General features: G+C 35.4%; 1 protein-coding gene across 1 annotated transcript; it reads right to left on the minus strand.

The window, feature by feature from the left end:
- Positions 1-659: 659 nt before the first annotated feature.
- On the minus strand, positions 660-8,560 carry LOC114469233 (uncharacterized). Its single transcript, XM_028456517.1, has 13 exons — positions 8,444-8,560; positions 6,028-6,130; positions 5,751-5,935; positions 4,599-4,690; positions 4,134-4,178; positions 3,974-4,012; positions 3,535-3,729; positions 3,318-3,452; positions 3,161-3,248; positions 2,884-2,999; positions 1,705-1,878; positions 1,452-1,541; positions 660-867 (listed from the first exon to the last, which is right to left on the minus strand). The coding sequence occupies exons 2-13, from the start codon at positions 6,126-6,128 to the stop codon at positions 754-756; spliced, it is 1,374 nt and encodes a 457-aa protein (XP_028312318.1). The 5' UTR covers positions 6,129-6,130; positions 8,444-8,560; the 3' UTR covers positions 660-753.
- Between the last annotated feature and the right edge of the window lie 4,271 nt (positions 8,561-12,831).

Here is a 12,831-nt window from a genome sequence, read left to right on the forward strand (position 1 = left end):
GAGAGCTGGTTCCATCATTAAAGACCCCACACACCCCCAACGCGGTCTGTTCACAGTTCTACCCTCAGGATGGAGGTACAGAAGTGTGAAATGCAGGACCACCAGACTGAGGAACTCCTTCTTTCCCTCTGCCATCAGACTCCTCAACAGCCAACAGGACTGGTTATGTTTCACTATGTATATTTGACTTTTCTATCTTTTCCAGCGTGTACATATTTATCCATCTTCATACCCGCTTATTCCCATTTAACAGGGTCGCGGGGGTCTGCCGGTGCCAATCTCCGGCTCTCATAGGGCGCTGGGCGGGGGTACACCCTGGACAGGGCGCCAGTCCATCACAGGGCAACACAGACAACCATTCACTCTCTCATTCACTCCTATGGGCAATTTAGAGACTCCAATCAACCTTACAGTCATGTTTTTGGATTGTGGGAGGAAGCCGGAGGACCCGGAGGAAACCCACGCAGCACGGGGAGAACATGCAAACTCCACACAGAAAGGACCCAAGTCCACCCCAGGGCTTGAACCCAGGACCTTCTTGCTGTGGGGCGGACGTGCTAACCACTATGCTACCTATGCCTGTACATATTTATATTTATCTTTATTACTTTCTAAATTATTACAATTATTGTTACTGTACTTTTCTCTTTATTTGTTTTTTGGTTTTTGTGGCATCCAGGGTGGTGAGCAAAATAGAAATTTCACAGGGAAACATTATTTATTTCAACAGGATGTTTTGATCTCCTCTCGGCATCATGTTGATACCACTTTTCCATGCACACGGAAGCGGTAGAGACATGTGAACTCATCCTGACCCCAGTTACTCAGGACATGCAGCTCCACAGAGTGATGGACGTCACTTGGACTCTGTAGGACGAAAAGAAGACAGTGTTTTACAACATGACGACCTCATGTCTTCTCGAGCAGGATCTGAACTCATTTAAGTTCAGCTGACAAAGACAGAGCAGTTTGATCTTAAGTGGGCTTCAAAGATTAAAAGCAGGAAAACAAATCATTTCAACAATAATGTGCCTGAGTTCAAACTTCCATCTATCAATAATATTTTAAGTATGTAGAACATGGACGATAACTAAGCAATTAATGACAGATGGCAGATGCCAGTCCATGCAGGATCTTCACTTTACATTACATTGGTTTTGTGACAAGTGTTTTTTTTTTTGTAGCCTTTTGTGAGAAGTTGCAGAATTTTATAAAATTCTGATATTTTTCCATAATTTGATATTAAAAACGACTGCAGTCACGATATAATACTGGTAAAAACTGTGAGCCCAGTAAATATTGTAGTTTCATTGACTTTGCATATTTGGAGGTGCTGAGATATAAAGATTAATCATTTGGTCATTTACGCAATGATTCATGTTTTTCCACTGCACTTAATTTGGCCCCCGAACCTTGGGTTGGACACGTGTGTCGTAGAGTGAAGGACTTACAGGCAGCTCAAAGGTCTGCGTTGGTTCTCCATACTGGTCATAAGTGAACCTTCCCAGCAGAGTTCTTTCTTCGTTCTCATTGGTCATCCCCTGCATCAGAAACACAAACAGTCACTGACGTCAGAGTGCTGCCACCTGTGGCCGCCAACGTCACTGCAGCAGTGCCTGCTTCACACTCACAACGTCAGAACCACAATGCTAACCGTTCACGCAGTTTCATGTTGTGAAACCTGTATAGAGTGTGAGCACTTACGTAAACTTCAAAGTCTTTGGGGGCGGAGTCGATACGGCCCGTGGGGGCCTTGTAGCGTGGCAGGTGATCCAAGGTCACATGGGTGATGCTCACAGGGTGGGAGAGGGAGATGGCCAGCGTGCCCTGCGCACCGTGGAAGGCCCAGCATTTACCAGGCAGAAGTACGGGGTGGCCCTGGAAACAGCAGCACAATCAAATACTCAGATCACATCTAAAGTGACAACAAAAATCAGGACACGATGCTTGATTTTTATCAAGTTCTTACATTTACAATGTCAATGGAAACTTTCTACCAGAAAAAAAAATACAGATTTTAAAAGAACTGTATGCTCAAACCAAGCTGAATCACATGATATATGACTAATACTTAAAGTCATATACTACTGATTTGTTTTTACACTTTTTTGAACCTCCACCTTATCGTGGTGGAGGGGTTTAAGTACCCTAATGACCCCAGGAGCTATGTTGTTTGGAGCAACTGCATTGTCCCTGATAGGGTCTCCCATGGAAAATTGGTCCTGGGGAAGGGTCAGACAGAGAGCGGTTCAGAAAGCCCATGAAGAAAAACAACAGTGTCAAGTGTACCCTGCCCAGAGGGCCACCGGGGCCCCTCCCTGGAGCCAGGCCCGAGGATGGGGCGCTCCTTAGAGATAGGGTGAGAAGAGCCGCTAGATGAGGTTCCTCTGGCACCAGATTAGATTGCCCCAAGTGGCCTCCCTGGTGAGGTGTTCAGGGCATGTCCCATCGGTAGGCGACCCGAGGAGGACCCAGGACACGTTGGAGAGACTATGTCTCAGCTGGCCTGGGAACGCCTTGGGATCCCCCGAGAAGAGCTGGACAAAGTGCCTGGGTAGAGGCTAGTCTGGACCTCCGGTGACCCGACCACGAATAAGTGGTTGAAGATGGATGGATGTTTTTACATAATATAGGTCATCCATCCATTCATTTTCGGACGCACTTGTTCCTATTTTTCAGGGTCGCGGGGGTCTGCCAGCTCACACTGGGTGCTAGGAGGGGGTCATTGCCAGTCCATCGCAGAGCAACACACAGACAGAAAACCACTCACACTCGCATTCACTCCTACGGGCAATTTAGAGACTCCATAGTATAGTGTGTGGGTGTGTGTGTGTGTGTGTGTGTGTGTGTGTGTGTGTGTGTGTGTGTGTGTGTGTGTGTTACCTGAATAACAACGCGTGGACTCTCTGACGGATACCAGAACAGGAAACCAAAAATGTTCAAATAGGCAGTGCGTTGATGGTACGTCTCTGAACACCTGGTATTGATCACACTGCCACCTACAGAAACACAAGCAAATGCAAGCACATACTCATGCACACACACAAAGTGTGTCATAAAAAGATGTGTCACAGATCCAATAACCCCTGAGTTTAAACATTGTCTCGAACCTTGGAGCCTCGGATTGAGAAATACAACAATTCCAATACACGTTTCTCACCTTGACTTTCCAAAGTAAAGTCTGGCATTCTGTCAGCCCATGGACTTTCACTGTCGGTGCCTTGGCTCGGTCGGGTGGCCTCGTGCTCCTGTTTCACATTCACAGTAAATGATGACACTGTTGACAGACAAACTATGTACAGGTGTGTGATCTCTACCTGCACACGGGCACTGAACCAGTTCTCCATGGCCTGCTCCAGCTCTGGGGTGAGATGATGGACAGGAGAGGAGCTGGTGTCAGGTTCTGGGACTGGAGGCGGGGTCAGTTTGATGGACGACATCTCCTCGTTGAGCTGAGACAGAAAGAAGGTCAGACTCCATCAGAGACTAAAACTCTGCTATTGAAATCCCAGCAGGGCCTCCTGAATCACTTACCTTGGCATTCTCAGCCTCCAAACGCTCGATCTTTAACATCAAACTGGCAGCAGCTGATTGGCCCTCCTTGTGGTAGTCAGAGATCTGTTTGTCCAGAGCAGAAATCTCCTGTTTCAGATTCAGACGACTGTTCGCGTTCACGTCCTTCAGGTGCTTTTTCAAATCCACCATGTCCAGCTGCACTCCGTGCTTTGTCTGGAAAATAAACAGCATCAGTCCCACGTGTAGAGTTCTCTGATGTCAACATTTCTAGCTGCTATAAAATTGTCACCACTAGATGTCAGTGTAGCACATGTAAAGCAGATCAGGAACCACTTTTCATCCAAATCCCAAACTGACATTGTTTAACAAATACAGTAATTGAGCTCCAAACTCAAAGCACAGCCAATAGAGGAAGAGAAAAAAAGTCAGAGTTAAATAGTCAGAGAGAAATGCTGACCTCTGCAAGAAGATGCTTGTAATCCTGCCACATGTCCGCCTGCAACAAACACAGATAACACATGTTATATCAGATTGCTCAATATAGCTACATCACACCTTCACTATAATAACACTATAACACACTTTGATAAAAGTCAAATGTTAAATTCAATTCTCACCAAAAAATGATCCATCTTAGCTTCAACATCAGCGTACAAGGCGTCCTGAACGGAAACACGTCATTAATTGACATTTATTTGTTTTTGGTCGTCTTCAAACATATACAATACAATACAAAGAGTAAACATTCATTTTAACAACCTATATAACAATATATAATAACAGCACTATTCATCAACTTAATGATTCAATAGGTGCAAAGCATTTTGTTTTTTTAAGACTTTTTGAACATAGTCAGAGAACTCATTAACTTAAAGTGACGTACTGTATAAGGAAAAATCAAGATTGCTATATTTAGGTTTGTTTTGTATCTGTTAACCCAGTAGGGTTATGGTGTGCCAATGGAATCAAAGTCAATGTGGGTCTAAGATAAAGACCACGTGTGTGTAATGTGTAATATTAAACGTGTATTGGGTGTTTCCTGTAGAACACCCAACTGCAGATCAACTGTGTGTGAGTCCTACCTGACGAATAGGAACAGGTTGACCATACACTGCTAGGTCTGGGAAGATAGAGGCGATGAAGGGGGTGCAGAAGGGACAGAGCCACCAAAAACCTGGAAAAAACAGGGCGGATTAGTCACAAATGAACAGATTTTCTACGTATTCCAAATGGTGAATAATCAATACTGAAGAATATCAATCAAATCATCTCTGTTGTTTCATTTCAGAGCCAAAAACCTCTGACGTCCCACAATAAGGACATGTTTCAACATTCAAATTAGATCTCGAGTTTAAAAAACATGTGATTTTTTTTTGTCAATTTTGAAAAGATTTACAGCAATGTTTGTGATTCTTTTTCACGCAGAAATATGTCAATGTTAAATTTAAATGTGATATCTGAATGTTTAATAACAAATCTAAATGTTTGTGAGATATAAAGACAGTGATCACCTGTGTGTTTATTACTGTTTTGTTTCAAAATCTGTTTACATGCGCATCCCTCTTCTCTTTTTTGACATGTCAATCATCTTGTCAGAAGAAGACGGTGTTTTACCCATTTAACCTGAGTCTGTGTTGTGCAGATCTCTGTCATTTCCAATGATAATTCTTCTTTTTAAGTGATTTACTTTGCCAACAATAATTTCTCCATAATTTGGGGGAAAACATCAGCGAGGTAGTTGAAACCAGTAATCACGATTGGATGCTTTTGTGGACATTCGTGTGTTTCTGGTATCGACATTGGTCGGTAAAATGCTGAGGTAGAAATGGAACTTTTTCATTGGTCTACTTTAGAAAATCGCCAAAAAAAAAAGTCCAACAGAGAGGCCTTCTAGAATTTTCTGATGCCAGTATAATATCCATATTGTGAACCCAACTGTTGACACATGTGCCAAGTACGTTTAATCCTCTCTGGTGTGGTTTCCATACATATTTTAATTAATACATCCTCTTCTATGTTTAGAAATAAGAAGGATCATCACTGTCTGGGGTTCACATGTGTGGGATTAGTCACAAATGAATAGATTTTCTACGTATTCCAAATGGTGAATAACCAATACTGAAGAATACCAATCAAATCAACTCTGTTTACAAGGTCAGGACCAAAAAACCTCTGACGTCCCACAATAAGGACATGTTTCAACATTCAAATGAGATCCAAAGTTTGGTACTCACTTAAAAGTAGAAGGGGGAGTAGAATTAGAAAACACGGCTTCATCATACAACTGCTGAGCAACGCATTTACTGCAGGAGGACGAAAACTAGGATTATCGTTGTTATCGTCTTGTTGCTCTGTATGGGCAGGGGCAGATTCAACATTGCTCCTGGATTTGGGTCGTCCACATTTCCTCCTGAAATTCCTAAGGAAGACAAAGTAAAAGAGAATGACTTTGATATCATAGTGGGCCTGTTAGCCTCAGACACATGTGAACCCAGAGAGGAGGAAACGTACTGGACAGTGTCATTATATGATTGGTTCACCGTCCCAAAGTTGCTCTCTTTGTCCGCTTTGTAATATCCACGAGAGATCAGGCGAGCGCTACGACGAGGCATGACTGAAAGACAGAGAAGGAAAACACCAGAACATCTGAGATTGATAAAGTCTGTTCACTCACACTGACACCAAATCACATTGTATGGGGCGCTGATTGTACAATTACCAAGATAAAAATAAACAGCAACTTTTCAGCAACAAACCACGTTTTTTTGTCTATTATGTGTGACCAGATTTACAGCAATGTTTGTGAAATTTGTGATATTTATTTTTCTTCTTAAAATTTGTCAATGTTGAATGCTAAATCTAAATATTAAATCTAAATGTTGTATCTAAATGCTAAATCTAAATGTTAAATGTACATCTAAATATTGAGTATTATTGTTATATTTAAATGCTAAATCTAAATGTTAAATCTAAATGTCACGGATGAAACTAAATATTTTGCTAATATGCCAATTCACCAGAAGTACCAAAATGAAATGTCATTATTCGTGATCTATTCAGACAGAGTCATTGCGCTCCACATTTAGATTTAACATCGAAATTTAACATTTAGATTTAAATGTAACGTTAGCTATACCTTTTAAATTTAGATTTAATATTCAACATTTACATTTAGATTTCATATTTAACATTTTGATTTAGATTTAACATTGACATGTTTTTAAGAGAAAAGCAAATATCACAAATTTCACTCAAACATTGCAGTAAATTTGGTCAAAAGCAACATTAAAAAAAAAAAAAAAAAATCACGTTTTTTTTAAACGTGGTTTGTTGCAAAATTTTGCAAAAACTTGCTGTTTATGTTCGCATGTGCAACTTTACAATCGGCGCCCCACAACACTGTTCATCACTGTTTATAATCACTCTTTTGATTCATCAAATGACAAAGTGGAAGTAAATCACACCAGCAAAGCTAGATTTGTAGAATGTAAACAACTGATGATTTACTAAATATACTAAATGAGTCAAAATCAGTTCAAAACACACAAAACAACTGGGGGAAAAAAATGACAAAATTAATTTGAAATCACAAAATAAAAACAAGCAACAACATACACAGAGTAATAATAAAATTGCTCATAACTATTCCAAAAACAAACATTATGACAAAAAATGCACAAAACTCCTCAAAATACACAAAATGACAACTAAAGGACGTTAAAAAAACACTCACACAAAACCACAATAACTTTGCAATATCATCTTATTTACACTGTAAACCTCAGCGTTCAAAGACTTTAAATAGATTAAGTAGTTTATACTCAAAGTTACAGAAAAAGTTTGACTAACTTGATTATGTCAGGTTGGTGTAACATTTTCTTCTTTTTTGAGTAACTTTAACTAAATTTTGAGTAAATGTATATTTGTTCATAAGTACGCACAACTTAAAAACACAACTTAAATAGAACTTAATAGAATTGAGTAATTACATGCTACGAATGATAGGCCTATTATTTCTGCTGTTTCAAATAGGGATTATTGAAAAAATAAACTCAAATCATATAACACGTTAATTTAACTGTTATCAAAAAGTACTAGAAGCCAGACATTCCAAGTTCTGGAAAATTTTGCCTTTTAAGTTTATCAACTTAAAATTAGTTATAAAAATTACAAGAATTAGTTGCAACTTTTCAATAGTCATTAACATATATTTAAATTGTTTATAAACCATGTATAAAGCAATTTTTAACAGTTTATAAACATCAATTCAACTAATGTTTATGGATGCTCTACAGTATTTATTAACCATTTACAAAGTATTATAAACATCTGTTCCAACTTTACAATAACCATCCAGATAATGATTGTAGATTATTTAGAAACTAATTATTAACCATGAGTAAAGTATTAATTATCTATCTAAAACATGTTTATAGATGCTTTATAAAGCATTAGTAAGGGATAATAATCTTCAGTTCCAACTTTATAATAACCATCCAGATAATGATAATAGATGCTTCATAAAACATTTATAAATCATTAACAAATATCTGGTCCATGTCTATGTGATGTTTATAGATGTTTTATAAACCATAACTAAGGTTTACTAATCCTTTGTTAATCATTAACCAACACTTTATAAAGTGTATAATAGGCTATAATGTGTGAATCAATAAACTGTTAATATAACATTAATTATAGCATTACAAATAATTAAAAAGCGTTATTAACTATCATTTCATTGTTTATTAAGAGTAAATAACTGTTAACTAAAGGTTCATTAACTATCTATTTAAATTGAGGCAATCTATTATTTGGGTTTACAGATTATCACTGAATATGTAAATACATTTACAATATTATAAAACAAGCAGTTTTTACTAACTTGATTCAGGAATATCAGTTTAGAATATTAGAAGAAACTCACCGAGGTCTTTAAGTGTGCTCTCTGAGGACACCTAGTGGTCAGTTACTACCGGAGATCAGACTGGCTTTAGACGCTTTTCACAGTGTGGAACAAATGCAGTGAGTCATGTAGAAATTGTGCTACTGTGATGTTTTTCTGAGTAACCATGACTACAGCTCAACATAGAACTGTTCTAAAGATGACGTCACAACGTAATAAAAATCCAACTCGCCCGTTTGAAGATGGCTTTTTACAAAATGTGGAAATACAAGAAAGGGATGAGACATAACTTTATTAACTGTGGCCCTCAGAATGAGGCTAAAGAAATGTACAGTAACACAAACATTATAAAGTGATTTTTCATCATACTGTCCTTTAAAAGACTAAATGTGCATTATAAAGCCAGAGGTGAAAAGTACTCACGTTAATGAGTTTGTTTTTGACTATATCAGTAATTTTACTTGTACTTACGTATGTTTTAAAAGAAGTAAAGTAGTTTGTTACATTTCTACACCCAACAGTTACTGAGTAAATTATTATATTTTGTTTTAAAATGATTAACGGACAGTGTGAAACTATAAAAAAAAAACTGAAATGACCAGAAAACAATCACATCATAGCAGACCAGGGTTGGGGTCAATTATAATTGTAATGGCGTAATTGTAATTAATTACAGTTATGGGTTACACTTTATAATAACCATCCTCTATAAAGGGTAAATATTGGTAAATAGAGAGTTAATGAACCTTTAGTTAATAGTTATTTATTGTTAACAAACAATAAGATGATAGTAAATAATGTTTTTTGAATGATTTGTAATACTATAATTAATGAACCGTTTATTGATGCACACATTATAACCTATTATAAATGTTTGTTAATGATTAACAAAGGATTAGTGAAACTTGGTTATGGTTTATAAAACATATATAAACATTACAGAGACATGGACCAGATATTTGTTAATGGTTTATAAATGTTTTATGAAACATATATTATTATTATCTGGATGGTTATTATAAAGTTGGAACTGAAGATTATAATCCCTTACTAATGCTTTATAAAGCATCTATAAACATGTTTTAGATAGATAATTAATACTTTACTCATGGTTAGGGACGGTGTCATGTACTGAGTGTGCAGCGTACTGAGATTGTATATGCGCATGCGCGAAAAATAATTTTTGCTAAAAATATAATAAAAAATAAATAATAATAATAGTAATTCATTTTTGTTTATTTTTGTTTTCAAAGTGAACGGACACGTGTTTTATTTGTTTATTGGAATATGTTTGGGTTATAATCTCAGTACGTAAATAAACTCAGTACGTGACACCGGGACAACACATCGATGACGTCTCATAAAGTATGCGCACCGATGCGTCGTCTGACCAAAACAAAGATGGCGGCGTCGGAGAATAACTAATGCGAGCGCTTCCTCTGAGTTTCATACATACAAGGCAGTGAAGACACGCACTCGTTCATCAAAGGTAGCTGTTCCCGTAACCCTCGTCCTTTATCCCGGGTGTGGCCGGACGGTATGGAAGCCCAAAAGAGTCATAATTAAATAAATAAAACCAACATTTTGAAATAAATACCATTTTGATAAATAACAGACAAATATATAATATGGCCATTAAATTGTTAAATAAGGTAATATTATTATGAAATACGTTTTATTATTCTTAAATATCTATTTCCACAATGTGTTTTTTATTTCGTAATGGCATTTATCAAAATGATATTTATTTCAAAATGTTATTTTTTATTTATTTAATTATGACTCTTTTGGGCTTCCATAGAGTTGACGAGCAATAAACATATTGCAATGTGAAGGAATTCATGTTTTTTTTTTTCTTTTCTTTTTTTCTTCATTTTAGATATGTAAATCAACATGTATAAATTATAATCGCTAGATTAATCGTTTTAAAAATAATTGTTTATCCCAGCCCTAGTCTCGGTTAATAATCGCTTTATAAACCATCTACAATCCTTATCTGGATGGTTATTATAAAGTTGGAACTGAAGATTATAATCCCTTACTAATGCTTTATAAAGCATCTATAAACATAATTTAGATAGATAATTAATACTTCACTCATGGTTAATAATTAGTTTCGAAACGTCTACAATCATTATCTGGATGGTTATTGTAAAGTTGGAACAGATGTTTATAATACTTTGTAAATGGTTAATAAATACTATGTAGAGCATCCATAAACATTAGTTTATTTGATAAAGTTTGATAAAGTTTATTTGATGTTTATAAAACTTTATTGTTAATGAATATTATAAAGTTGCAACTAATTCTAATATTTATAATTAATAATTATTTACTAACTAACAAACCCTAACCCAGATCACCTGGTTATGATAGAGAGGAACGACTGGCCAATTGGTTATAAATATTGATAGAATTAGTTGCAACTTTATAATCGTCATTAACATATATTTAAATGGTTTATAAACCATGTATAAAGCAATTGTTATCAATTCAACTAATGTTTATGGATGCTCTACAGTATTTATTGTGTATTATGTCAGTTATAATTTAACAAAAAACTAAGGGAACCATGTTACAGTTCTATGTACAGTTCTATACATATGTAGTTATAGTGAACAATTATTAAAACATGTTTCATATCAAGCTTTCCCACATTTTACCATTTAAAAAAATGTAAATTAGAGTGTATAATGACACAAAAAAGGATTCAGACGTCCACACCAAAAATATGAAAACCTGTTTCCATTGATTATGAAGCCTAACAAGGAAACCAATAGATATAGGAAATAAAAATAAATGATAAATATTAGTTTGTAGTGTATTTTACAGCTGATTTAGGAACCGTTATCATTAGAGATGCTAACAGAAAGCTAACACAAGAGGAAAGTTAAGTTTTATTGAGTTATTTATTTCACGCTCAGTAATTGTGAATAATTTTAATTGAACTTTAGTAATTGAGAACGTACTTGTAACTGACTTTCTGACAATAAAAATTAATTGTAATTGGAAAAAATGCTGGTCACTGTAATCATAATTGAATTGTTATTTGAACATGGGTAATTGAAAATATAATTGGAACTGTAAAATGTAATTGACCCCAACCCTGAAAAACACACAATGGCGACAACGACAACAACAACAACACCAACAGAGAGAAACATTATAAATATACAAAACAAACAACAACAAAAACATTATAAATATACAAAACAAACAACAACAAAAACATTATAAATATACAAAACAAACAACAACAACAACAACAACAAAAACATTATAAATATACAAAACAAACAACAACAAAAAACATTATAAATATACAAAACAAACAACAACAACAAAAAACATTATAAATATACAAAACAAACAACAACAAAACAAACATTATAAATATACAAAACAAACAACAACAACAACAACAACAAAAAAAAAACATTATAAATATACAAAACAAACAACAACAAAAAACATTATAAATATACAAAACAAACAACAACAAAAAACATTATAAATATACAAAACAAACAACAACAACAAAAAACATTATAAATATACAAAACAAACAAACAACAACAAAAAACATTATAAATATACAAAACAAACAACAACAACAAAAAACATTATAAATATACAAAACAAACAAACAACAACAAAAAACATTATAAATATACAAAACAAACAACAACAAAAAACATTATAAATATACAAAACAAACAACAACAACAACAACAACAACAACAACAGAGAAACATTATAAATTACAAAACAACAACAAAAACACAGGAAACAAATACACAAAAAATGTCTCCAAAATCACAAAAAAAAAAAATACACAAATTGACTCATAGCACACAAAACAACAAAAAACAAACAAAATAAGAGTAAAAACACACTAAATGACTTCAAACACACACTTGTAATTGACCCTAACCCTGTAGCAGACTAAACGTAATGCGGCACAGCCAAAACAGCATTGAATGCCGTTTATTGTCTTGAAATTTTGACTTTGTTCTTGATTTGTCCACAATTATTTTCTCCATCAAAATTGGCCCTAATCCACTTCTGTAGGGATTTTCTTGCATTTCCTCAAACAGTAGAAAAACTTCTTTCCAGTAGCAAAGTTTCCTGCAGTTTATTTTCTTTGTGTTCATTCATCCGCCCTCGGCTTCACCTCTGTGTCCTTCCAGTGCTACATTTAGCACTCAAACCAACACTTGGCAAACTCATCTCACAGTTATTAAAGCATGTTTTGATCCTTTTGAAATGCATTTGGTGAAGTTTGATGCCTGTCAAGGGTGGGTGAAAATGAGCCAAGTGGAGGGAAATCTGAATAAAGCAGGAGATCGATAAAACCAAAGAACTATTCACACCCAGGAAAAAAAAAAAAAAACTAAACCAACATGGAC

Source organism: Gouania willdenowi, chromosome 1 (assembly GCF_900634775.1).
Source record: "Gouania willdenowi chromosome 1, fGouWil2.1, whole genome shotgun sequence".
Classification (NCBI taxonomy): domain Eukaryota; kingdom Metazoa; phylum Chordata; class Actinopteri; order Blenniiformes; family Gobiesocidae; genus Gouania; species Gouania willdenowi.

Coding starts and splice junctions, on each gene's coding strand:
- LOC114469233 (XM_028456517.1), bottom strand. CDS start 6,128: ATGCCTCGTCGTAGCGCTCGCCTGATCTCTCGTGGATATTACAAAGCG. Junction 4,013..4,133: donor CTAAGATGGATCATTTTTTG/GTGAGAATTGAA, acceptor TGTTTGTTGCAG/GCGGACATGTGGCAGGATTA. Junction 1,879..2,883: donor GTCCACGCGTTGTTATTCAG/GTAACACACACA, acceptor TGCTGTTTCCAG/GGCCACCCCGTACTTCTGCC.